The sequence below is a fragment of the Moschus berezovskii genome, chromosome 14 (genome assembly GCF_049115385.1).
Source record: "Moschus berezovskii isolate FMDL1 chromosome 14, NW_MosBer_1.0, whole genome shotgun sequence".
In the NCBI taxonomy this organism is placed as follows: Eukaryota; Metazoa; Chordata; class Mammalia; order Artiodactyla; family Moschidae; genus Moschus; species Moschus berezovskii.
The window spans coordinates 71414461-71441923 of NC_142473.1; the positions used below are offsets into that span (position 1 = coordinate 71414461).

The window sequence follows — 27463 nt, forward strand, 5'->3', positions numbered from 1 at the left end:
GATATTTACCTGAGATGAATCAGTTCATGTATGAAGTGTTAACATTTTGTTAATCTTAAAATGTCTCATTGTCAGCTTGCTGTGGAAAGCAGTATTCCACGTGGAATAGTTTTTCATTGAAATGCTGCTTTTGTGTCTGTAAAGGTCATTTGCTCTGCTTTTTACCTTTGAAGTAATCTTCAGTTTTATTTGCTCGAAAGAGAACACTTGATTTTTCGCCCTGCTCACCTTTCTCGTGATTACCTGGGGCAGGATGAGTTTGTTTCAGATGAACCTTCTCTCCTGCTTTCTGTAGTTTCTTCTGTCTCTTTGGAGTTTAAAGCACACTGTTATGAGAATAGTTAGACCCGCCGCCATAGCTGGCCAGAGAAACAAAAGCAATAAAACAAAAACAAGAGACAGAGACACTGCTTTGGACTGTCTTGATGGTGGTATATATTCTGGGGTAGAATCAGGAACAAAAACTTTTCAAAACTCCCCAGACTATTTTTTTCTTTCAGCCTAGAGATCTTATTATGGTGCTTACAAAATCCAGGCCAGCTTCTAAATTTACTGCTTCTTTCAGATGTCTCTAGGAAAGCACAGTGAACACAAAGGACTCTAGCTGGGACTCAGAAGTTAATGAGAAAATTGGATTCAGTTGCTCACTTGAGTGTTGTAGAAATAGATTCATTGATTCTTAACTGCATTTTTTTTCCTCTAGGTCTGATTTGCATAAAAATGATATTAATCCTTTTCTAGGTAGACAATTTCCTTGCTATAGAAGATTTAGACCTGGATGAAGATATTAATTCCCAATTAAGCAAGGGTATGTTTTCTGTTTCCCTTCTACACTGCTTGACCTCTTTCTAGAAACTACGCATAAGACTTTAGACAGCTTTTCTTTTTTTTTTCTGGGGGGGTGGGCGTGGGGTATAACTCTTACCTCTCCTTTCCCTGAGATACAGAAAACTGGAGTCCTGCAGTCTCTTTTTTATTAATAGAGATTTCAGCTGAAAGGTCAAACAGAGCTTGTTGAAGGTTGTAAAGTCTTTGGTCTTAAATAAAGATTTTCTTCCTTCCATCTCCCACTTACCATATGATTGATTTTTGGATAATTGTCTCAAGTAGAACCATTTAAGTCAAATTCTTATTTCTTAGAATTTCTGCATCATGCTGTAAATTGAAATTAGTTTTGAATGCTCTATAAAATACCAGTTGATCATAAACATTATGAGAGTTGGTCATAAACCCAAAAGAAAATAAAATCCAGATCTTTGCTTTTATAAATATTTATTAATATGTAAGCCAAACACTTAGAACTAAAGCTGTGTTGTGAATGTTTTTTTCTCGGCTGTTCTCCTACATAGGCTAGGCTGAGAGAGCCTGCTGTCCACTGACATGTATGTAGTCCGTGACGTTTATGAGGCCTTTTTCCTCTCCTGGTTAACATTTCTGTGTAAGCATCGGTATCCTTTGTTGCTCCAAGGAGCTTTGAAATATGTTCAAATTTTGAGTTGTTTTGAAAACTCTCATTCCTAATTTAATATGCAAGAATATCTCAACATTAATGTTGACTATTTCCTTGGGGCAGTTTCCACAGGGGAGTTGGTTGTTGGTGTTTGTTGTTGACAGTCATTAGGTGGTCATAAACAGCCATTGTGGTCATTATTGTTGGGGAGGAGGGCTTCTTTCTGATCACACAGGAGTTAAAGTGCAGGCTGTAGCTGGTTTGTGGACTGCTGTCTGTAAATTGTCTATATAAGCCTCTGCTTTGGCTTCTCTGGTTCCCCCTGAATTTGAGAGGCTTTGCTAATTGGAAGCAATTAACATTTTTATTCTGCTTCCAAACATAACACTACTCCACTGAAGGGATTGTTTCTCAAGCAGTCTATTCACCAGCAAACTGCAGATTTTTTCCCCCTTGCTTACTTGGTTTAAGGGAGATGAGAGATCTAAGGGAATCACAGACTCCTGGGAGAGAGTCTCTTAACTCTCGTGCCTTAGGCGGCTCTGAATTTCTTTATAAGAGCAATTTAGGGGTTCTGATTGGATTAGAAGGTATTGCTAAGTATTTATGAGGAAGCCAGGTTTGTAGAGCAACCACACTGTTTCTGGGTTTTGGGTGGTTTTGGGGAAAGGAGCAGATTCCTGGGTCTTGTTCCCCAAAAAGAGTTTGATTCAGAAGGTCTTTTGTGACACCTAGTGATCTGTGTTATTAACCACTCCCCCAGGGGATTCTGATATAGTTCTTCTGTGGGTAGTACTTGGAGTTGGCACTTGGAATTGGCATGTATACATTTGCAACATAAAGTTAATTTCACAGGCGGGCACAACAGTGTACAGGTGGAACGTTTTTGTGATGGTTACTTTTCTTGCCAGTAATTAGAAAGTCTGTATACCAACATAATCCTGCATACAGGTGAATTTGATTTTGGTTGTATCAGTATTTTAAATTAATCTTTACTTTCCCACTACTTTTACATTGTCCTTTAAATATTTTTTAAGTTATTTTTTATTACTATTAGGTCTGTTTCTTTTGTTTAAAAGATTGCATAAAAACGTCTCACTAGTATGGTTTTTCCAGAAATTTGGTAACAGGTAGTTATTCATTTGTGTATAAAAACTTCCTGGGGCTGAACCAAGTCTCAGTGGACTTGGATGAGCTAGTCAAGACCTTCTGAGGTGTAAAATAACGTGAAAAGCCAAGGCTAAAAAGCAACCAAGGCTTCAGTGATCTATTCCAATTACTGAAAAGACCACCAGGCTTCACCGTTTTTATAATGTACAATCTGGGTCATCTGAAAGAAAAAAAAACCACAAGAAATTTGCCAAGGTGGGTTTTATCTTTGGGTCTAATTTGTATTACACTTCTAATTTGTATTACACTTCAGGAATATGAGCAGAAGGTAAATATTTGTATCAGATGGGAAATGTGACATTTTAAATAGGCAAGTTGCTTGTATAATTTTGGCAGCTGAGAGGCTTACTGATTAGATTCTGTCATTATTGTTTAAACAACAGATTTGCCAGGGGCAACGCAGAAGTGAGTTGCCTATTGTTTTTCTACCATTGACTTTATTTGTTCACCTTCTTCATTTTCATAAATATTCTCCAAGATTCAGGCCTTTGATGCTGCCCTGGGATTTAGCTTGTTGTTTCAGCAGCCCAGGTGGACACAGTTTTTCCAAGAAGCCAACCCAGTGCCGTGCTATTGACTGGTTGTCCAAGGAAACCTTGGCCACAAAGTTTGGTGCCCTGTGTTTATATGACATTAAATTAACTTTTTTTTTTCCTTCTTTGAGACAAGATAATTATCCTGGTTACTTACTGTCATGCATATCCAGAAAGATTATTATTTGGAATAGGTATTAATTATTATAGGGGCCTTCCTGGTGGCTCAGTGGTAAAGAATCCGCCTGCCAATGCAGGAAACTCTGGTTTGGTTTAAGTTGAGAGGATCCCCTGGAGAAGGAAATGGCAACCCACTCCAGTATTCTTGCCTGGGAAATCCCACGGACAGAGGAGCCTGGCAGGCTGTATAGTCCACGGGACCGCAGAAGAGTCAACAATTGGTTTGCTCTTTAGAGTGGAAAGAATCCTCTGATTGACTTTATTTCCAGCCCCCTCAGTTGGCCAGGCTGGATGAGTGCAGAAGGTCAAAGAGACCGTTTTGAGGTCTGGTATTCAGAATTACACTGTATTATACAAGTTTCTTTCTTTGTAAGGAGATCCAACCAATCCACTCCAAAGGAGATCCATCCTGGGTGTTCATTGGAAGGACTGATGCTAAAGCTGAAACTCCAATACTTTGGCTACCTCATGTGACAAGTTGACTCACTGGAAAAGACTCTGATGCTGGGAAGGATTGGGGGTGGGAGGAGAAGGGGACGACAGAGAATGAGATGTCTGGATGGTATCACCGACTCTATGGATATGAGTTTGAGTTGGTGATGGACAGGGAGGCCTGGCGTGCTGTGATTCATGGGGTTGTGGAGAGTCAGACACGACTGAGCGACTGAACTGAACTGAATACAAGTTTGTTGACCAGTGTATGTACCTACGTTGTGATTGATTTCCCTGAATGAAAATGGGCAACTGATTCCTGCCTGAAGATCGGCAGGCTTATTTGGTTTTCGTTTTCAAGCTCTCCAGTACTTCCAGTTTTAATGAAGGTATCCGTTTCTCTCCCTCTTTTTTTTTTTTTTCTTTTACATTTATTTTCCTTATCTGCAACTTAAAGAAGCTTTATGTAGCCTGTGAATGACCTGGCTTTTATTCAATAAATATTTAACAACTGTGACTGGATCTGGGTATAAAATAAAAAATAAAACATATCTGGTTCCTGTCCTTATGGAAATTCATAGTTTATTGGAAGAATCGGACATTAACCAGATAATCACAAATATATAATTACAAATTGCTCTAGATCTTATGTTCAGAGAAGGCAATGGCACCCCACTCCAGTACTCTTGCCTGGAAAATCCCATGGGCGGAGGAGCCTGGTAGGCTGCTGTCCATGGGGTCGCAAAGAGTCAGACATGACTGAGCGACTTCACTTTCACTTTTCACTTTCATGCATTGGAGAAGGAAATGGCAACCCACTCCAGTGTTTTTGCCTGGAGAATCCCAGGGATGGCGGAGCCTGGTGGGCTGCCATCTATGGGGTCACACAGAGTTGGACACGACTGAAGTGACTTAGCAGCAGTAGCAGCTAGATCTTATGAGAACACATTGTAGGGGAATTTAATTTTTCTATGGATCAGATAAAGAGCAGAGAGCTTGAGATCTAAAGGATGAGTAATTATTAACTAGGTGACAGGTGGGCAGGAGAGTACAGGAACAGAAAAAGAACAGCATATGTAAAGGTCCTGAGCTAGGAGTGGATGGCATATTTTAGCCAACTCAGAGTTTAGGTATTTCATTTACTTTACACTTGAGACTGTTAAAAATCATCCTCTCGTTGCTTTAGAAGATCACTAGAAATGTTGAGAAAGAAAAAATCCTAGCTTCAAAATGTTCCTCTGTCTCTATACCTCCAATTATTTTTTATGTACAGACTTATCCATCTGTTAAACTCCAGTTTGAAAGCCATGTCAGCCACAAAGATAAATGCTTCCTTCCACTCCATTCCTGAGAACAGGATCAGGATGCTAACTACACCCTTTCAACAGTTCCTATGTTTATTTCTCTCGTAGGAAGAAGAAAGGTTTTATCTAATTGGAGAGATCAGGGAAAACACTGGATGTGTATGGATGAGGCTGTCGTTTCTTCCTTTGGGTTCATGCTGTTTGGAAGGTGTGTCCTCTCTTCTGTGTCATGCCACCTTCCTTATTGGAGACACACTTTACATGGGGCCCAGGCCTGCCTTACCCAGTGGTTTTCAACCTGAGATACATTAGAATCACTTGAGGAGCTTTAAAAAAAAAAGACAATACCTGCATCCTGCCTTTGGAGATCCTTTTCCAGTAGTTTGGTCTGTGTCCTGGGCAGTGGCAGGTTTTAAAGCTCCCCAGGTGACTCTAATATGCTATTGAAGCTGAGAACCAGCTCTAGACAGTTCTGGAGGTATCGCTCTTGAGCGCCTACTCCAGAGCTACAGGGCTGTGAAGAGGTTCTCCTTTTACCTGGCTGGATTCGTGTCATCTTTGTGGACTTCCTTCAGGTGGGATAGTCTGAGGTCTAGACTTAGGAGGAAAGCTCAATAAATAAGAGGTCCAATTGTGACTGCAAGACAACCTCCATTTTCAAAATCTGCTTCCTTATTTATAAAGCTCATATTTTGATCCCCATTACACCTGAATGTATTTTCCTCTATTTCTATATTTAAAGGTAGAGGGATTTGATTTATTATCACTGTCAAATGCCAGCTCCAGCCATAAGTAAGTCTTCCCTGGTCTTCCCCAGCTTCTTGGATGGCAGTAGTAGTCTTCTGCCTCCTTTTATATTTCCACTTTTACCTTGCAATTTTTTTCTTGAACTGGGTGTTGGTTAATGTGTCTCGTGAGAGTGGCGTATGATTTATTCATGTGCATCTGTACACACATACACACACACACAACTTTGTCTTTTAGAGTGTCTAATCCATTTATGTTTAATATAGTTGCTGATATATTTGACTTTAAATCTCTTATCTTACTATTTTGTTTTCCACTTGTTCTGCCAGTTATATGTTCTTTTCTTCACTCATTTTTTGCCTATTTTGGATTAATCAAATATTGTTTCATGGCCTCCTATTTTTTCTGGGTAGAGAATTCTAGGTTTATAATTATTTTCTTCAGCATTTTAAAGGTGTTATTCTGTTTTGTTATGGTGTTAATTGTTCCTCTATTGAAAACTGTAGAAAACCAAATGTCAATCTGATTGTTGTACATTTGAAGGTGATATCAATATGTTTTTTTACCTCATTTGCTTACTTCTATGATTTCCTTTTTGTTTTTCAGTAATTTCATCGTGCCTTGGCATTGTTTACTTTGTATTTATTCTGCTTGGGGTTTGTAGATTCTTGCAAATGTTGGGAAAGTCTCAGCTATTATGTCTTCAAATAATACCTGTGCCCAGAGCTTTTCACCATGTCCCACATCTCTCTATGATCTTTCCTGCATTTCCATCATTTTCTGTTTCCTTTCTTTCTTCAGCTAGAATATTTTCTACTATCTGTGTTCCAATTCAGTTATCTTGTCTTGTATCAAATACGATGTTAAACCCATCGGTATTTCTGTTATAGCTGTCAAGAGATCTGGAGCATCTATTTTTAAAAATTTCAGTTCCCTGCCAAAATTCTCCATTTTGTAATATATTTATTGGAATGTATTAATTGGTTATTTTAAAGTTCTTGTCTCACAATTCCAATAACTGAGATGTTCTATGCGTCCATGTGTATCATTAATTTTCCCTTTTGATCCTGTGTTTTTGTATACCTGGTAATTTTTGAGTGCTGAACACTGTATATAAAATATTATAGAGGCTCTGGATGATGTTACCTTAATCTGTGTTTAGAGAAACTTCAACATTTTGCTAGCATTTAGAGTAGTTATAGATCATCTTAACCCAATATGGGATTGAGCTGATTTGGTGACTGAGTTTCAGGTTTTATGAAAAGAAAGTAAAAGTGTTAGTCGCTAATTCATGTCCGACTCTTTGCGACTCCATGGACTGTAGCCCTTCAGGCTCCTCTGTTCATGGCATTCTCTGGGCAAGAATACTGGAGTGGGTTGCCGTTTCCTACTCTAGAGGATCTTCTCCACCCAGGGATTGAACCTGGATCTCCTACACTGCAGGCATATTCTTTACCACCTGAGCCACCACCTCAGGCTTTGTGAGGGCTGCTCTACTTCTAGTTCTCGCTTACTTCTAGGGTGTAGCCCTTGAGGGTGAATTACAGCCCTTTTTTTGGAAGTCCTGAACTCTGTTTTTTTGTCTTCATAGCAGCATTGTGAATCTGTTGGTAGTTCTGCTAAGCTTCTCAGCCTCTTAGCCTATTTCTTCTTCTTGGTTTTTTAGCTCTGCTGACAAATCACTAAATGCTATATGTTGAATCTTAGAATCTTAGACTCACATGCTATACTTTCCTTCTCTCCAGGATCTTAGCCCCTCAAGTTCTGGGCTTCCCTGGTAGCATTCCAGTGCCTTTAACTAGTTAATTTTTATCATTTTTCCAGCTGTTCTAGTGTTCTTGGTGGAAGGTTCAGACTGTCTGACGAGGGTCAGATATTATATGTGGTCTGGGAGCTCCTTTGGAAACCCCAAGATCTGAAGGTCAAATATGTTGACGTTTGCACTGATGTTGCAAAAGCAATGATGGGTAAAGATACTAGTACCTTAGTGTGAATCAAGGTAGGAGCAGCAAACTATACTAGTAGTCACTGTTATCTTCACTATCATGAATTTGTAGTTAAAACAAATGCCAGTTTCCATTGAAAATGTCTTTGATGAAATGGTGTTTGTGTGTGTGTGCTCAGTCATATCCAACTTTTTGTGACCCCATGGACTGCAGCCCCCCAGGCTCCGCTGTCCGTGAAATTCTCCAGGCACGAATACCAGAGTGGGTTGCCATTTCCTTCTTCAGGGGATCGTCCAGACCCAGGGATCTAACCCATGTCTTCCACATTGCAGGTAGATTCTTTACCGTCTGAGCCACCAGGGAAGTAGTAATAATTATTCATTTTATTGAATCTTGATCCCTGAGTATACCTCTTTTTAATGTTTTGTATGTATAAAGCACTTCTGCTGCATACTGAAGTACAACAGTTGTATTCACATGTACATTAAATATAAGAGCATTTTTTCATGGAAAAAATGAAACACACTTTTTCATGAAAAACACTTGTGCTGTTGAGTGGTGTGCTGAATTAAATTTTTTTTTCTTTCATGGATCAACATTTTTACTTGAAAGAATGACTGACAAAATGTAGTTCTCAAAAGTGAATGAAGTGAAGCTGTCTTTTCAAGACAAACAACTGATAGTGTTCATTGCCAGTGATAAAGTTGGCAGTGGATCAAATGAAAATTGGATTTTTGGAAAACTTATATCCAGTACTGTGAGCTTGACAGCTTCTCAATATTTAAAGGCTTTTTTGATAAAATTGGTAATGTTAACTAATGTGACTTTTATATTGCATAATGAAATATGTCAACATTTGAAAGATCTGCATAACAGAGGGAACCACCATTTTCCAAATAACCGATTTATGGTATTACAAAATCATGCACAGGAGAACGATTCATTTATGATAAAAGGCAGACCAGTGAATTTTAAACATAAGAGCATGAAAACTTCACTGAAAGGGTTTCATGTTGCACATTTTTAAAACCAATATCATTTGTCAAGATCCAGTGTGTATCAAAGAATATCCCCAACTGTATAAAAGGAGTATTAAAGTACTCCTCCCCTTTTCAACATATATATATCGTGTGAGACTAGAATTTCTTCATTTTCATCATGTGAAACAGCATATTCCAAAAACTGAATGCAGAAGCAAATATAGAATCCAGCTTTTTTCTACTTAAGACAAGCACTTAAAAGATTCAGAAAATGTAAAACAGTATTTCTCTTCTATTATCTTTGCTTTTGGAAAATATCTTTTTGAAATAAAAGTATTTTAGTAATGCTTGTATTATTTTAATATTTGAAATCAAATATTTGAAAATTCAGTTTCTAATATGGTGAACATTGTTAGATATAACTCCCACCCAAAAATCTCTTTGGGTCTTCAAAAATTTTTAAAAACAAGAAACTCTGACATAAACTATCATAGCTGGAATCCATGTGCGTAAGAGGCCTCAGTCCATTTCTTATGTGTATCCTTTTTGGTCTTGAGGAGTGCCCAAAATTTCAGGAAATTTTGGCTATTTCTACATGGCAACAAAGGAATGAATTGGTTGATCTTATAAATATGATAGGCAGATTAAGTATTATTGTTGTCTAGATTATCAGATGTCAGATAGATTACCTTTTTTTAAATTTTTTGATTGCTTACTTTTAAATGTAGTACCTTTGACTTGCTGGTCATTGGTTAAATATAGAAAGGCAGATGGCACAAACAGATAATTTATAAACATTAGACATTCTTAATATGTAGTTGAGAAAGAGATTGAAATGCTTTCAACCAGGCTTGCCATCCAACATGAAGATTCCTTTTTGAGATTCGCCTTAACTCGACAAAGCCCATCAGTCCAAGATGGTGGTATTTATCAGTAGTTAAGAAAAAGCTAATTGTTTTAGAAACAATAAGCCTAGGTTGAACAAGGTCTGGGAAATAGGACAAGGAGGGACAAAAAAGGACAAGGAAGGACATAAAAGGACAAAAAGGACAAGGAAGCCTGGTGTGCTGCAGTCCATAGGTTGCAAAGAGTGAACACAACTTAGTGACTGGACAACAGCAGCAAAGGTATCTTAAAGATCAGATTTCAGTCTAAAAAGCTTTACAGAGATCTTCAGAAATTCCATTCGTCATCATCAATGAATACAATAATTTTCCCTCTCGGAGGATGAATATATAAATAACCCATCAGTGACTATAAAATGGATAAAGGACAAAGTAGCTTTCTTTATAACTTACTTATTATCAGACTGTTCGTGTCCATAATGGTTTCATCGTTTTATAAATCTATCCTATTTAGAGTTGAAGCAGTTCAGTTTTTGTGTTGACTATTCTCTGATTTTATGTGTAAAAATCATATCCCTGTAAAAAAAAACTTAGCTTTTGAGGATAAGGACTTTACATATTTTGCATCATTCACAATGTTCTATGGATAGGTAGACTTATACATGCTGTTCAATTTAAAAGTTGAGATACGGGAAATCCATTCCCTTTCTGCAAGTATGCTTTGAATTTACTACACATAAGGTGCTGTGTTAGACTCCAACAACTATGCAAGTTTGTGCATTTTCCTTTTACCCTGGAGAAACAAATGACAGGAATGTGAAATGTGGTGGATACTAAGTCATCTTGTTTTGAAAGAACTGTTCTCATGGCAGTGGGCTTTTTAGGAAGGAAACCATTATTGCTGAAAACCCTACCTTCTTTGCAAATAAATCAGGGACGTGAAGACTTTCAGCAAAGGAATGGCAGAGTTGTCCTTGGTGCACGATATTGTCAGTCGGATCTTAAATAGCTCTGAAAGCAGAATTGATTTTGATTTCACATTTGAAGTGATGTTTGCTCTGGCAGCCAATGGGTCTGGTAGATATTGGTTTTCATATTAAGAGGCTTGACCCTTACTTTCCTTGCCTCTGTTGTTGGCTGGCCCCTAACCAGTGAAGAAGTTTAGCTTTGGACTCATAAAGGGAAATCCAATCTTTCCACCAACCTTATTGAGTATTTAAAAGTGTTACTTCTCTGGTTATAAAACAAGTGAACACATGTTAACATGCTTATCATGGTGACATTTCTTGGCCCTGAGTTTGAAGATACAAATCTGGTATATTTAAATAACATAAGTGATGAAAATGCTTTCTTAAAAATCAGTTTCTGATGTGACGTCTTGGGCTCAGAACAGGGCTGTGCAGCCAGACTGCAGCTGTGGCGCCTTGAGTGCGGTGATTCTGGATGTTAGAGCTCCTTGCCTGTAAAACAGGAAATAATAGAGTTGTTGAGAGGATTAGCTTAATGCATGTAAAAGCCTGGCTAGTATTACTGTTTTTATTTCCCCTAATTAATCAGGTCATATTCTACGATTTCAGTAATTAATCATGGTCATGCGTGCATGCTCAGTCTCTAACTTGTGTCCGACTCTGTGCAACCCCATGGACTGTAGCCTGCCAGGCTCCTCTGTCCATGGGATTTTCCAGGCAAGAGTACTGGAGTGGGTTGCCATTTCCTCCTCCAGGGGATCTTCCTCACTCAGGGATCAAAAAAGACATGATTACAAAACTCTTAAGCTTCCAGGTGGCATCTGCAGTGGAGAGAGATGCGTTTCAAATCTGTTTCCGTTTTTGAATAGCAGTACCTGCTCAGATATCTCCTCATATGTGCTGCCATTGGCAACAACCAAGGCCTGCCTGTTGTTAATTAATCACTTCCACTGAGAACTTAATTAGTGTCTTAATTAGGATCATCATTGAGTAGCAGGCCACAGCATCCTGCGCCAGCTGCAAGTTACTGGCTGGCTCCAGCAGCCTTTCTGGTCCTGCAGAAACAGGCCGAGGAGCAATCCTTTTGGGCTTCTGTTTGTTTTTCTGTCTTCAGAGAGAGCTGTGGAAGATCATCATTTGTCCATGATGCATCCATCATGCATGCAATCCACACGTGCGAAAAAAAAAAAGGGAACACATCTCCTTCTAATGGATTGATCAGAAAACCAGGATTGGCTTTTGAATTCTTGCTGTTGTGCTAAACAAGCTGGAAACAAAAAACACATTGTTGTTTGCAAGTGTTGGAAATGAGGCCATGCATTCTTAGTATGACAGATTATTTCATTTTTCTGCTGCAAGTGAAAGTTCCTTCCTTCCGGCATCATTGTTTTTTAATATGTTGTTTTGAAATATTGCCATATTGTTACAGGATGAAACCAGCACTCTATTTTCTTTCTCTTTCCCCCCTTAGGAAAATATGGCAAAATGAGGCAAATGTAGTATCTTCTGGACTTAGTTTCCTATAGAAGTAGAAGTTGGATTGAAAGGCATGATCAAGCTGTTCCCCAGACAGCATTTCTCCCAGACCTTTTGGATGGATTGTTAACATAGCAACAATCAGAGAAAAACTAATGCACCAGCAGCTTTTATTTTCTAGAAGGGAGACACCCTTGAGTCAAGTTCCCCAGTGAGAACAGGTGTTGTGAAATGGGCCTACTTTACTTGAGCATATTTGCTCATTCTTTTGACTGTCGTAGACTTTTTGTTGATTTAGGTCAATTGTGGACTTGGTGAAGGGATCAAGTGATGTATTTTGTGTCCAACAGACGTGCTGCTGCTTCCAGGACAAGTGGAGCAGGAAGTGAGCTTGAGTGCTCCCTCTTACGTTCCTTCTGTGGCCGTCCAGCCTCTCACCCCTGAAACGAAGCCCAGGCCCGCCGTGAAAGCAGCAGACAAACAAAGGGAAGAGGTACTTCTCAGGGAATTCAGGCCTCTTGAAATCGCCTTGATTCTATAACTGGTCCCTTCAAATAATGCCACCATTCCCACGTGCACCTGTATTTTTTCTCAGATTTGGGAAAATGTAGAATTCAGGTTGCTTAATTGGGTCCCTCTCGCTGTCGTCTCTCTCTAAGGTGTATAATCCCTTTTGAACACACAGAGAGCAATTATGTTTTTACTCAGAAATTATTTTTATGTCATGATGTTTGCCGTGCTGCAGGATGGTGCTACCTGGGGACTAATCCACAGGTAGGATGGGCAGATTTCTTACCTCTTTTTGTCTGTACCAGCCTCTTTTCTTTTTATTATTGTTTCCAAGTTTCTATAAACATTTTGCATTAGTTAAGGTAAGGCCAGGCTGCTATACTAGGAAACCTTAACAATAATTCAATGGCTGAAAGGAGAGAGACATTTATTTCTCTCCTGTAACAGTCTATAGAGAGCCTTTAAAGTGAACAAGTGGTGGTTCTGTTTTCAGTCATTGGGGCCCATCAGGTTCCTTCTCTCTGGATCTCACTGCACCTCAGGACATTGTCTTTATGTGCATGTTTCAAGTCAGGCCACTGTCCTACCTGGAGGGTCAGGGAATGAGAGGATGGGAACAGCACATTTCTCCAAGGCTGAGGACTTAGGCTGTTCATTTCTGCTCACTCTCCACTGGCAACCACTTAGTCCCGTGAACCTGTCTGGTCACCAGGGAAGTTGAGAATTGTCATCTAGCCATGTGCTTCTCCAGTATGGGAGAATGGAATCTGTCACATGTTAATTCTCCCTAATACACAACATGGAGAGTCATCTTTTACTGTCTTTTACTATTTCCAGCTCATCTTCATTTACTTAATAGACACGCACCAACTGAGGCTGCTGATGGTGCTGGGTAGTGACCTTTATCACCTTTTTTATGCTAGCATAAAAGGGATCAGGTACAAGAAGTTGTTGCTGCTGCCCTGTTAAGGGCTCTTTATTACTGATTCCTGATTATTTAATCATTCAGGCACTAGTCTTGTCACCTGAAGATATTCTGTTATGGAAGCAGTCATTCAATCAGAAGTAATCCACACATTTCAATTTTTGCCCTTTGCTAATAGAACTTTTGTTCACTGACATCAGAAAAGGAGGCTTGCAGACAGACTTATATTGAACCCCCAAATAGGTTACTTAGAGAAGGAAATGGCAACCCACTCCAGTATTCTTGCCTGGAGAATCCCATGGACAGAGGAGCCTGGTGGGCTACAGTCCATGGGGTCAAGACAGCCACTTTTCAGTGTCTTTTTGAATTGTGGAGCTTTCTCTGAGTATTAAGAAGCTAAAATTGCAAGGTAATTGCTAGCAAGAATCAGCTTCTTTTAAAGACTTGTTCGTGTTCTTGACTTCAGTTGTGACCATAGAAATTATTGGGTCAGCCAGTGGTCAGTGGCACCTCATGCCATTATAGAAATTGTTACAGAATGGCTTTAGTTGATGGGTTTAAAAAAAAACATGAATGATTTCTATGATCTCTCATATAGCCAGCAAAATGCTAGTTAAAAGCCTGTATGTGATTGTGTCTTTAAAATGAGTATAAGTTTCTTCTCAGAAAATGTGAAAAGTTTTAAATGTTCAAATCAAAATGATGGGAACAATTTTTGTGCTGACAAAACTAATGAGACATAGATGAATAATTTTTGGTGTTTCTTTAAATATTCAGAGTAATATTGTGGGTTGGATTTTAATTTCTAGACACTATTTGTTAGAAAAACATTTTAGGACTGTCTAGACTCACAGTACTGCACCACTTCTGCCATGGTTTAATAGTATTAATCTTATTCTGAAGTACCCAGTGCAAGAAGAAGAACATCGTCACCAAATCCCAGCACATGTGTCCTGTGAGGACCTACCAAGGGGCCATTCTGGGCTAGAGACGGTGGTTGCTTTCTGTGATGTCAGTCTCAAAAGGTGAAAATGTATGCTGGATGTCCTGACTTTCTCTTAATTTCCTAATAAGAATCTATAACTTCTTGATATGAAGTTATTTAATTTTTTTGCTAATTTTATCACTGCTTTTATACGTGTACATTTCCCCCTTATAGTCAAACATTTTTAAGGAACCTTCTACTTTCCCTTTGTGAATAATTTCTTGCTGTGGTCACTCTATTTTGATGAATTTTGGAAGTTCTGAACAGCTTTGCTGCTGCCAAGTCACTTCAGTCGTGTCCGACTCTGTGCGACCCCATAGACGGAAGCCCACCAGGCTCCCCCGTCCCCGGGATTCTCCAGGCAAGAACACTGGAGTGGGTTGCCATTTCCTTCTCCAATGTGTGAAAGTGAAAAGTGAAAGTGAAGTCGCTCAGTCGTGTCTGACCCCCAGCGACCCCACGGACTGCAGCCCACCAGGCTCCTCCAAACGTGGGATTTTCTAGGCAAGAGTACTGGAGTGGCTTGCCATTGCCTTCTCCGTCTGAACAGCTTTAGAGAACAAAAATAATTCACATTAAGAAGATGAAAAATTACCTGTTCCTTTCCTACTTCCCAAAGTACAGAAGAGGTCATTGAAGAAACTTTTGTAATATTTTAATGGGAGATGGCCTGTTTTTCCAATTCAAAATAGGACTCTCAACTTTTCACCTGTAAAGACAGTTTAGTTACCATATTACTGTGCAAGACAGCCTATAGCTAAATGCTGCTGTTATTGATTTGAGCATTAGTTTTATTTTCTTTAATTTGCCTATGTGGTACTGTGAATGAAAATGATTCTTCCTGTAGCAGTGTCCTTCTTAGAATAAGTCACAGAAACAATTTTAAGAAAACCAGCAGTTTTCTAATAGTGTACAAATTCTATTCCCTGGGAGGCTACAAAAAGATTTCAATTAGATTTGAAATTAGACACCTGAAATCTATATATTTCTCTCAGCTCCTTAGGCAAAAATAACAAGTTAATAACTTAATTCACAGTTGTTTTCTGTTTAGTAGCAGGGGATTTGGTGTCCCATTGCACAAATTCTGCTCTTTGAAATAAATCAGAAGTTCAGTTTGCAATCTAAAAACCTCGGAGCCTTAGAGCTTAGAACCCGAAAATGAACCCAACTTGAAAGAAGAGAATTCCCAAAGTGTGCCACAGTAGCCAACAGCTGAAATGCATAAATAGAACTGCAGCTTTACTGTGGCTGAAAAGCTGTCATTTTGAAGATCATAGCGAAATCTTCTAAACTGCAGGGTACATCAGGGTTCACTTTGAATTACATGTATGCCCCTTGTCTTAGAAGACTCTACATTCACTCGTGTGTGTCTCTATAAGGAGGTTACTTAAGTGAAATGCAGAAAAGTGAGAACTGGTGCTGAGTTCAGTGCTATGCCTATAGAAGACGTAGTGAATACTGAATGAGCAAATAACCAAAAAAACTTTACTATCTACCGGGAGTGACTTTCTGGTATAATAATGTGGTTAGGGTCATTCTCCTTTTCCTTTTCTATTGGTTCATTCCCCTCAACAGTAAACACGTCCAAGTATCTCCCATTCTTAACAAAATGAAAGAAAACTAAGGAAAGAAAGCCCCCTTTACCTTGGACCGCTCTTGGCTCTTGTCCTTTTTGCTCACTTTCCGTGTAGCCTTCAGAAACCATTAGATCTAGCTCCCCCAGTCGTCTCTGCCTCCTTCCCCTCATTTGTCACTCAGTTCATTGCAAAGTGTCCCTGTGCTGATCATCTGCCTGGACGTATTCAGAATACAGGTACCAAGCACTTCATTATTGCCAGATGCCGGTGGACACTTTTCTGTCTTTAATGGGTCTGTCTACTGCGGTTTGCACCACTGATCTTGCCTGCCCCTCCAGTCTGCTGGTTTCCCTGTGCGTATTTCTCTGGGTGTTCCTGCCCTGCTTCCTTTGGGGGTTTCCTGCCATGCTCCCCTCAGAAGCTGGTATTCCTCAGGGCTCCGTGCGAAACCTTCAGCTCTTCCCACTTGCACACGTGGATCCTTTTTCATTTCTAGGTGACTTGCCTTTGTGCTTCTGTCTCCAAATCTGTGTCTCTGTAGCTTCAGACCTTTTGCTGAGCTCCAGGTTTGTGTGTTCAACTGCCTGTTGACAATTCTATCGGGATTCCTTAAGGAACTTCCGAATCAGCACGTTAAATCCTGAGCTTATCTTTACTTGCTTCCGTTCCTGCATTCTTGTCCTTCGTCCCTTCCCATATCCAAATTAGCCAGGAAGTGCTGCCAGTTTTTCTAAAATTTTCAAATGTTTGCTCTCAGTGCCCTGTGCTCATTGTCTCTTGTCTGGACTGCTTCAGCCAACTCCTGACTCCAAGCTTACCCTTTGTTCCATCTTCAGAGTGACTTATTTTGATGTACCCTCAAGGAGAGGAGGGCAGGGCATCTGTTCTCTGCAACACGCCTGTGTCCCCAGCACTCGTCTCAGTTAGCATTTGAATGAAGGAAGGAATTTATTTGAAATGCTTAAATGACCAAGTATCTACCTGTTTTCAAAAAAAATCCTTCAGTGACTTTTCATCATCTCTGGGAAAGTAGCATACAAGACCTGTCATGATCTGGCACCATCCTTGTCTTCTGCTGCTCTCTACATTTTCTGCTTTGACAGCCCTGACCTACTTGCCGATCTACATATATGAAATTGTGTGTCTTTCTTACTCGGCCTCCTCTGCTCATGGGACCTGCTTTTGTCCTAAGCTCATTTTCCTTCAACCTTGTTAAAGAATATTACCTTTGAAGATTCTGCTTAGATAGCACCTCTTCCAGGAAGCCTCCCCTGATTTCTTCCCAATGCCTTCTAATCTAGGCTGGGTTAGGCTTTCCTTCTCTTTCCTATTCCCTCCTAACTATACCATGTATACTATACAACATTTTACTATAATTGTTCATATATGTGTCTAAATTATTTCTCTGTGATTTCACTTGATCTTAGCCAAAAGGCCGAGAAGCGATTCTCTGTGATTTCACACAAATCTGCAGCTTTGTATCCTCAGCACCCAGCACAGTACCTAGATTTTAATAAACATTCGTGGAAGATGAATGATTGCAGGAGACTATTCCTCTGACATTTTGATCCAGAGATGTACTGGCCATCTTGCAGTTCAGAGTGACAGTGATACACCCAAACAATTTAAAAATGTCTTGAGTGTCATATTTTGGCATTGCAAATAAGAAATTGTTATCACTCTTGGTTTCTTTCTTTTATTATATATGTCAGCATTTAACTGATTGCCTAAAGGAATTAATCTAACAGTAAGAGCTGTTGTTAATAACTGGGTTTCTAAGTGAAGACATTTATATTTTAAAGTATATTTTTATGTTTTTAAGTGTATTATAAATGAATAATTCTTGCATTGGCATTATATATTTATTGGCTAGCTAAAAACTTATTCCTTGGCACCATTTAAGTTAATACCAAATAACTGATGAAGGAAATTGTGCTCTATAATAGAGAAAAATTTAAGTGTATGAAGAAGAACTTACGGAAGATAAAAACTTTCCACTTAAAATTTAATTTCTGTATCTCCAGCTCCATAATGTTGGATATTGTGGTCAAAAGGTGTCTTGGGACGCTTGGGAAGGGAGAGTGGTAAGAAGGTGATGGGTTGGGCTGTATCTGGTAGAAAGGACTAACTTGACCGTGGGAGTCAGCCCTCGTCAAGAGAGTGTAGAAGTTCAACACACCAGCCTTGCTCTGTCCGGGTTGCTGATACAAGGTGGGTCATGAGTAGGGTGTTGAGTGGGGAGTTGAGTAGGATTTTCTGGAGAGTGGCCATGCTCAGCTGGAAGTAAGCTAAGCTTCAGCACTTTGCCCTCCATGCTTGTGTAGCCCTTTTTGCATACCTCTGTTGGGGAGCATTGAGCATGATCAGGAAATCACTCCCTTACTTCTGTCTACTCCTTGAAGTTATAAAACCTTGCGGACACAGATTTTCCTTTTCTTCATCTTTGTGTGTTCCCAGTATCCAGTTCACATTAAACGCTCAATAGCTGTTTATGGAGTGAACACGTAGAGGGGAGGGAGGTGGGCAAGTGAGGGCTGTTCATGTGTGAGCGAGTTCGAGAAGGATGGTATGATCTTGCTGAGATTTTAGCTCAGCAAAGAGATTTGTTGAATTTGAACCTGCTTTCCAGTCTCAGAGGGAGGTGGGTGAAGGCAGAGTGACTGCATCTGTTGAGAGTGGTGGTGAAGTCTGGGCAGGTCTTAGAGGCCTCAGGACAGGGTTCAAAGTCCTACTGCAGTGGGCAGCTGGAAGCTTGGTGGACTTGTGCATGGCAGGCCTTTAACCAGGCTACAGGGCAGCAAGAATCCCATCGGACAGAAGACACTGGCAGAGAGGGGACTCCTCCTTGTCGTCTGCCAGGACCAGGCTTGCAGGCCTCAGTGCTCTCTGCCAGATAGAGTTGGAGATGGTTAAGGATGCTTTTGTTCAGGAAATGAGCATTTTGTTTCATTGTGTACTTGTTTCTTCACTTGAGCTGGTCTTAACCCTATTATGCCACTGGTGATGAGAAATTTAATTTTCAGAAAGTGACCAGCATGGACAGATCAACCACTCAGCAGACTGATTTGATTCCTGTATACACTTGCTCCTTTAAAGACAGTCATGGTATTATGTGGATTCTTGAGTGCATTTTTTATGGTAGACTGGGAGAATTTTTAGCTTATTTAGAAAAGATCTTTTCTCCCAAAGAGATATGATTTGGCTTAGTGAAACTTCAAGGTTGATCTTTGCTGGTGTCTTTTGTTGAGAAGGTGGAGCTTTATCTACAGATCACCCGGGATTCAAATATTGCTTCTCTGCCTTACTAATTGTACAGCCTTGGTAAGTTACTTAAACTCTTAGAGCTTTGTAAGATGGGTTGTTTGAAGATTACTGCTAATTCCCACAAAGTTCCTAGTACTGGGGCTGCTGTGTGGTGGGAACTCTCTCAATGACAGGTCCCATCATTACCTTTGTCAGGAAGGCACAGACACTTTCTAATAAAGAGGAAATGAACAAGTCTCTGAAGTTTGTTCTCTTGCTGGTTTTACTAAGAAAGAATGATGATAGATGGCTGGGTGTTTGCTCTTAGTACTATATACCCAACTACAAAATGCAACTTGCTAAACAGATAGGCGATACCTACTTTTCTTATTTTTTTTTTCTTCACATCTTTGGAAACAGCACACAGCTTCTGAGTGAGATGCTCCATTTTCAAGAACATTGCAAAAGCCACTTGATGAGATCATTTTCCATGCAAGAATATTTAAAGCTGATTATAGCTTCAGGGCATTTTTTTACTCTTGCATAAGCCATAGTTTTCAATTATTTCAGCAGCATCATACATAATATAGAGCTACAAAGAAGTACCGGGTGATCTCATTGTATCCCACACTGTTTGATTTTGGAGAGGCTTTCTAAGGGGTAATACAATGAGATTTAAAGCATTCTCTTTTGTTTATTGGGAAATATACTTTTTAAACTACCTTCCTTTAGGAAGTCTTTAAAATTCACAGATTATGAATAAGCAGGTACAAAATTATTATTTCTCTTTGCAGCTACTCTGAGTTGCAAATAAATTCTGTAATATTTTAAAATTCTTAGTGGGAAGAAAGGATCCTGGACTTTTTAATTTAAGGGGGACACTATGTGTTTTAATTCCTGTTGTTATTGGCCCAAGTACTATCTGAAGAAGTATGTTAAGCATAGAGTATTTTTATCTTCAAAAATGAATGTTTTTTTGATACAGGTCTTTTTTTAGTAAATACTAAAAATAAAAATGTCTTTAAGAGTGAACAAAATCTTAGGGTTTATTTTCTCACATTTGAATATTACTCTTAAAAAGCAGGGACATCACTTTGCCCACAAAGGTCTGTATAGAGTCAAAGCTATGATTTTTCCAGTAGTTATGTATGGATGTGAGAGTTGGACCATAAAGAAGGCTGAACATTGAAGAACTAAGGCTTTCAAATTGTGGTGTTGGAGAAAACTCTTGAGATTCCCTTGGACTGCAGGGAGATCAAACCAGTCTGTCCTAAGGGAAATCAACCCTGAATATTCATTGGAAGGACTGATGCTAAAACTGAAGCTCAGATACTTTGGCCACGTGATGTGAAGAGCTGACTCATTGGAAAAGACCCTGAGTTGGACAGGACTTAGCCTCTGAACAACAGCAAACTTAGTTTTTTCATATGCCTGTAGCCCTTATGCTGCAAATAGTAAAAATGTATTGAATGTGTGCAAGAGAGACTTTCTGATTCTTGCCGTGGGTGGAATTAGCTAATGATATTCATTCCAATGCAGGATGGTACAAATGGGGCATATTAAAAGGCCTAAATTAGGTCAAATTGAATAATTGAATTTATTCCTTTACTTAAAAACAGCTTAATCAGCTGAGAGTGCTGAAGTCTAAAAAAAGTTTAATTAAATATTAATAGGGAGTTTACGTTTTCAGCTTTATCTTCATTTACAATGATTATATATGATTTTCCCCCTTCGTTACCTTTTATAGATCATTGGAGACGAAGTTCAGCCCTTCTCGCTTGATGAAGAATTCGATTATGATGCGGTGTTGCTAACCCCCAAGTTCACTCCTGCAGAGATGAATGCCATCAAAGAGCTATCCAAGCAGAAGACAAAGAGTGCAGACTTAGAGGAGCCCCATGACTGATCCACCCAGACCTCTTTACATTTATTTTTATTTTGTTCTTATTCAAGCAACATGAAATTAAAAGATAAACCTGTTGTAATCCCCTTTATGGAAATGTATGTGTGTGCATTGATTTATAGGGTTATTTGTCAGTGGACTTCCCCGGTGGCGCAGTGGTAAAGAATTTGCCTACCAATGCAAGTAGACGCAGCAGATGTGCGTTCAGTCCCTGGACTGGGAAGATGCCCTGGGCAAGGGAATGGCAACCCACTCCAGTATTCTGGCCTGGGAAATCCTATGGACAGAGGAGTCTGGGGGGCTACAGTCCATGGGGTCACAAAGAATCGGACACAACTGAGCATGCCCATACCACCAGTCTTTTCAGTAGGGTGATGTGTCTGAAAAGTGAGAGTGAAAGTAGCTCAGTTGTGTTCAACTCTTTGTGACCCATGGGCTATACAATCCATGGAATTCTCCAGGCCAGAATACTGGAGTGGGTAGCAGCCATCCCCTTCTCCAGGGAATCTTCCCAACCCAGGGATTAAACCCAGGTCTCCTGCATTACAGGCAGATTCTTTACCATCTGAGCCACCAGGGAAGCCCAAGAATACTGGAGTGGGTAACCTATCCCTTCTCCAGCAGATCCTCCTGATCCAGGAATGGAACTGGGGTTTTCTGCACTGCAGGTGGATTCTCTGCCAGCCGAGCCACCAGGGAAGCCCAAGAATACTGGAGTGGGTAACCTATCCCTTCTCCAGCGGATCCTCCTGATCCAGGAATGGAACTGGGGTTTTCTGCACTGCAGGTGGATTCTCTGCCAGCCGAGCCACCAGGGAAGCCCAGGCAGCACCTCCAGCAAAACCAAACTGCTCTCTGTGGTTTATGTGGTTCCGTCGCTCAGCCGTGTCCAACTCTTGCAACCCCGTGGACTGTAACACGCCAGACTCCTCCGTCCATGGGATTTTCCAGGCAAGAATACTGGAGTGGGTTGCCATTTCCTTCTCCAGGGGATCTTCCCGATCCAGGGATGAAACCCGGTCCCCTGCATTGCAGGCAGTCTACTGCATTGCAGAAGGATTCTTTACCAGTTGAGCCACCAGGGTAGCCTCTAACCGTACAGAATTCTCTTCTGTCACTTGGCTGCATCCATGGCTGACAGGGGGAGATGGAGGTGGCAGATGGGAACAGGAAGCAGCACCTACAGAAGGGTCTGTCCGGTGAGGGCACTGCAGCTAGATAATGAGGGTATTGTGACATGGACTAGAGATTTCACCCCACCTCCCTGGGGAGGAAGGGCAGTTGAGCAGGCAGAACCCAGAGAAGGGCTGGTCATGCGGCAGGTCCCAGGTGCCAGGTTGCCAGAGACAGTGATATAAATGTGAGTGCCGAGAGGCTGGGCTTCTGGGATTGATTGGGAAAGACTTTACTGAGAAGGAAAGCATCTGAAAATTGATTATATGTCATATGTTAAATTCTTGTACTTTGTTACTGCTATTCAACCATGGATGAGGACAGTTACAAAGTACAAGGATTGATATCTATCTCCAGAAGTTTGAAATGTAATTTGAGAAGGCAAGACATAGAGAAGGCAACTAGCGAATGTGAAAACTATTATCAAGTGCTAATTGTGCACAATACCCATGAATGCTTTAAAGGGAGGAGAAAAAGGGGTGAGGGCACAGAAGAAGGGGGAGTAGTGTTTATGAAGTGATTTTTGTTATTGAAGGAATCAGTAACAAATCAGATGTACTTAGCCTTTTTTCCTGTGTATGTATTTTATTCCTATTTTTTCTTTTCCATTATGGCTTATTATAGGGTATTGAATATAGTTCCCTGTGCTGTACCGTAGGACCTTATCTATCCATTCCATGTATAATAGTTTGCACCTGCTTATCCCAAACTGCTTATCCATTCCTCTCTCCCTCCCCACCCTGATGCCTTGGCAACCACGAGTCTGTTCTCCAGACAGACTTTCTGAGTCTTTCTATTTCATAGATAAATGCTGCGAGTCTTTCTGTTTCACAGATAAGTTCATTTGTGTCATATTTTAGATTCCACATATAAGTGCTATCATATGATATCTGTCTTTCTCTTTCTGACTTACTTCAGTTAATATGATAATCTTTAGGTCTGTCCATGTTGCTACAAAGGGCATTATTTCATTCTCTGTTTGGCTGAGTAGCATTCCATTGTATACATGTACCACAACTCCTTTATCCATCCATCCTTTGATAGACATTTACACTTTTTCCATATCTTGGCTGTTGTAAATAGTGCTGCAATGAACATTGGGGTGCATGTATCTTTTTGAATTATAGTTTGTCTGGATATATGCCCAGGAATTGAATTGCTGGATCATATGGCAACTTTTAGTTTTTTGAGGAACCTTCATACTGTTCTCCATAGTGGCTGCACCAATTTCAAATGTACTTAGTCTTAATTATTTTTAATACAAGCCTGTGCTTGTATGTGTGTGTATATTCGTAAAACTGCCATTCATACTCCTTACGAAAGAATTTTCTTGATTTACTGTTGCTATAGTCAGGTGATTTCCATGTCTGTTTTTCTTAGTCTAGTCAACAGACTTTCACAAAACACCATATATGTGCCAAGCCTATGCTTGAGGAGGATACAGGTAACTTAGATACAATCTGATTTAGTGGGAAAGACAAATGTATATGCAAATAATTACCATAGAGCTACACTATCCAACCTCGTAGCCGCTAGCCACTAGTGTGACTGAGAAACTGATTTTTGAATGTTAATTTTAACTTAAAATATAAAGTTGATATTTGATGCAGTTGTTATAAAACTCAAGTTCATTTGGAACAACTTGTGTATGTGAATCTACTTTTTTCAGTTGTATCTTTTATGACAACTAAATACAGATCAACTATTTTTGATAACAACTTAGTGTCTAAAGTATGCTGTAAAGGGAAAAATACATTGGTTTTCAAAGAACTAATATGAAAAATTATAGAATATCTTGTTTTTGTATTGATTACATGTTGACATGAGAATATTTTAGATGTATCTGGTTAAGTAAAATATATTGTTAAAGATTACCAATTTCTTTTTGCCTTTTTAATGAGGCTACTAGAGCATTTAAAATTATGCCTGTGGCTTGTATATTTTTATTTGATGGCATTGCAGTAGAGTATAATCAGTATTATAAGAGTGGTGTGTACTAAGAGCTACTGGGTGAAGCAAATTGGAGTTACTGAATCTCCCCACCCTGGAGAGGTGGGGAATATTCACAAAGGAGGAGAGGTTTGAGGTTGGTTGGAAAGAATCAGTAGGACCTTTTGATTTGAGGCTATTAGAGTAGTTGACGTGGGAGATGAGAGCTGGAACCAAGGCAGTGGAGGTGGACATGGAGGGTGTGGATTTGACTAGAGATTTGCAGGTAGAACTTTCAAGGATTGTTGGTTAGTGCATTGTGGGCGTAAGGGATCAATTGTGAGGTTAAGACAATATATTTTTTGATGATTAAATTTACTTTTAGTTAGAGGGTAATTGCTTTACAATATTGTGTTATTGTGAGGTTAAGGCAGTATTTTAGTATGCAGTCTATACACATGCTAACTTGAGGAGACAACTACAGTGTGTCATAATTGTTCACAAGATCAGAGACTCTCTTTTGACTCAATATATATACGTATAGCATTTTGGTATTTTAAATAAAAGGCTTCACCGTTTTTAAATTTTATTTTTTAAATTAATTTATTTTAATTGGAGGATAATTACTTAACAATATTGTGATGGTTTTTGCCATACATCAACATGAATCGGCCATTTTATAAACTTAAATAGTTTTATAATAGAAGAAAGAAAACCAACTATTCAAAAAGAATTACATGTTGGCAGAGTATTCCATTAACGGGGGGTGGGGTGGGGGTGGTGGTAGATGGCAGATGCATGTTACTGCAGAGTGTTCTATCTGTAGAGTTGGTATATCATTAGCTTCATTCTCTTTGGAAATTTTTGGTTCCTGCATTATTTGGGGCAGTCGTGCATTACAGCAGAAGTGACACTGGAAAATAAGTCCCTTAAAGCCTTTGAGTGAACTAGTTTTGTCTCAACTGTACTGTTACACTTGCCCTAACTAGTAAAAACTCCACCATGACTTTCAGCTTTATGGATCCCTCGAATTGATGTGAATGGTTCGTTTTGTATTGACTGGCAAACCCTAACCAAGTGCCTTTAGAAGAAGCCTACAAGTGTATCTATGGATATTGCTTACTTGGATTAGGTAGTGGGATTTACGATAAGATTAAGAAAGAGTGAAGAGCAGGAGAAGCTCCTGCAGATATGCACCAAAATGGTAGGGGAGAACTTGAAAACTTTGAGTATCTTGAAAGAAAGTGGCAGTTGCTACGCGAGCTAGCTGGAATGGAGACAAGTTCATGCGAGTCTGCAATACCAGCCCTAGCTTGCTCTGTGTGGCGGCTCAGTGGGCAGTCTTACTACTGCAGGATCCATCTTATGTGGAATCACATAAGAAGGAGAAAAGAATATTTAGACCTGGTATTGAACTTTCTTGTTTTCTTCATCAAAAAATTTCTTTTCCCATGAATGAGATAGAGCTGTATCCTCTTATAAAACTGAAATTTTCCTTCAGTTCAGTTGCACAGTTGTATGAGACTCTTTGCGACCCCATGGACTGCAGCACGCCCGGCCTCCCTGTCCGTAACCAACTCCCGGAGTTTACTCAAATTCATGTCCATTGAGTCGGTGATGCCATCCAACCATCTCATCCTCTATTGTCCCATTTGCCTCCCACCTTCAATCTTTCCCAGCATCAGGGTCTTTTCAAATGAGTCAGTTCTTCACATCAAGTGGCCAAAGTATTGGAGTTTTATCTTCAGCATCAGTCCTTCCAATGAATATTCAGGACTGATTTCCTTTAGGATGGACTGGTTGTATCTCCTTGCATTCCAAGGGACTCTCAAGAGTCTTCTCCAATACCACAGTTCAAAAGCATCAATTCTTTAGTGCTCAGCTTTCTTTATAGTCCAACTCTCACATCCATACATGACTACTGGAAAAACCATAGCTTTGCCTAGACAGAACTTTGTTGGCAAAGCAATGTCTCTGCTTTTTAATATACTGTCCAGGCTGATCATAACTTTCCTTCCAAGGAGCAAGTGTCTTTTAATTTCATGGCTGCAGTCACCATCAGCAGTGATTTTGGAGCCCCCAAAATAAAGTCTGTTACTATTTCCACATCTATTTGCCATGAAGTGATGGGACCAGATGCCATGATCTTAGTTTTCTGAAAGTTGAGTTTTAAGTCAATTTTTTCATTCACCTCTTTCATTTTCATCAAGAGGCTTTTTAGTTCTTTCATCAAGAAATTTTCCTTATGTGATAGTAATTGTATGATTGAATTAAAATATGAAAAAGGCAAAAAAAATTCATTTCATTGGCTTGTTTCTTGGAGGTAAAAGGTATATGAATACAGTAGCATGGGAAATGTCGTGAAAGAGACAATCTTGGAATTTCCTAGAAAAATATGTCTCCATAAGCAAGAGAGTTCCAGAGAAACATCTGCTTTATTGACTACGCCAAAGCCTTTGACTGTGTGCATCACAACAAACTGTGGAAAATCCTTAAAGAGATGGGAATACTGGACCACCTGACCTGCTTCCTAAGAAATCTGTGTGCAGGTCAAGAAGCAACAGAACTGGACATGGAACAACAGACTGATTCCAAATTGGGGAAGGAGTACGTCAAGGCTGTATATTGTCAACCTGCTATTTAACTTATATGCAGAGTACATCATGAGAAATGCTGGGCTGGAGGAAGCACAAGCTGGAATCAAGATTGCCAGGAGAAATACCAATCACCTCAGATATGCAGATGACACCACCCTTATGGCAGAAAGTGAAGAGGAACTAAAGAGCCTCTTGATGAAAGTGAAAGAGGAGAGTGAAAAAGTTGACTTAAAGCTCAACATTCAGAAAAGTAAGATCATGGTATCCAGTCCCATCACTTCATGGCAAATAGATGGGGAAACAGTGGAAACAATGGCTGACTTTATTTTTTTGGGCTCCAAAATCACTGCAGATGGTGATTGCAGCCATGAAATTAAAAGGCGCCTACTCCTTGGAAGGAAAGTTATGACCAACCTAGACAGCATATTACAAAGCAGAGACGTTGCTTTGCCAACAAAAGTCCATCTAGTCAAGGCTATGGTTTTTCCAGTAGTCATGTATAGATGTGATGGTTGGACTATAAAGAAAACTAAGCACCGAAGAATTGATGGTTTTGAACTGTGGTGTTGGAAAAGACTCTGGAGAGCCCC

At 39.8% G+C, this 27463-nt stretch overlaps 1 protein-coding gene across 7 annotated transcripts in view; it reads left to right on the forward strand.

The window, feature by feature from the left end:
• The window catches only part of IFTAP (intraflagellar transport associated protein), a 69458-nt gene extending 48193 nt beyond the window's left edge, over positions 1–21265 (forward strand). For 2 of the 7 annotated variants that reach the window (XM_088843256.1, XM_055423856.2), the window contains 4 exons: positions 742–808; positions 12382–12524; positions 14370–14491; positions 21019–21265. In XM_088843256.1, the coding sequence (XP_088699382.1) occupies positions 742–808; positions 12382–12524; positions 14370–14491; positions 21019–21085 (399 nt within the window). In that variant the 3' untranslated portion in view covers positions 21086–21265. Of the gene's footprint in view, positions 1–741; positions 809–5177; positions 5278–12381; positions 12525–14369; positions 14492–19279; positions 19350–21018 lie in introns of those variants that run through there. The other 5 variants (XM_088843259.1, XM_088843258.1, XM_088843261.1 and 2 more) reach the window with 5 other exon arrangements.
• Positions 21266–27463: the final 6198 nt, after the last annotated feature.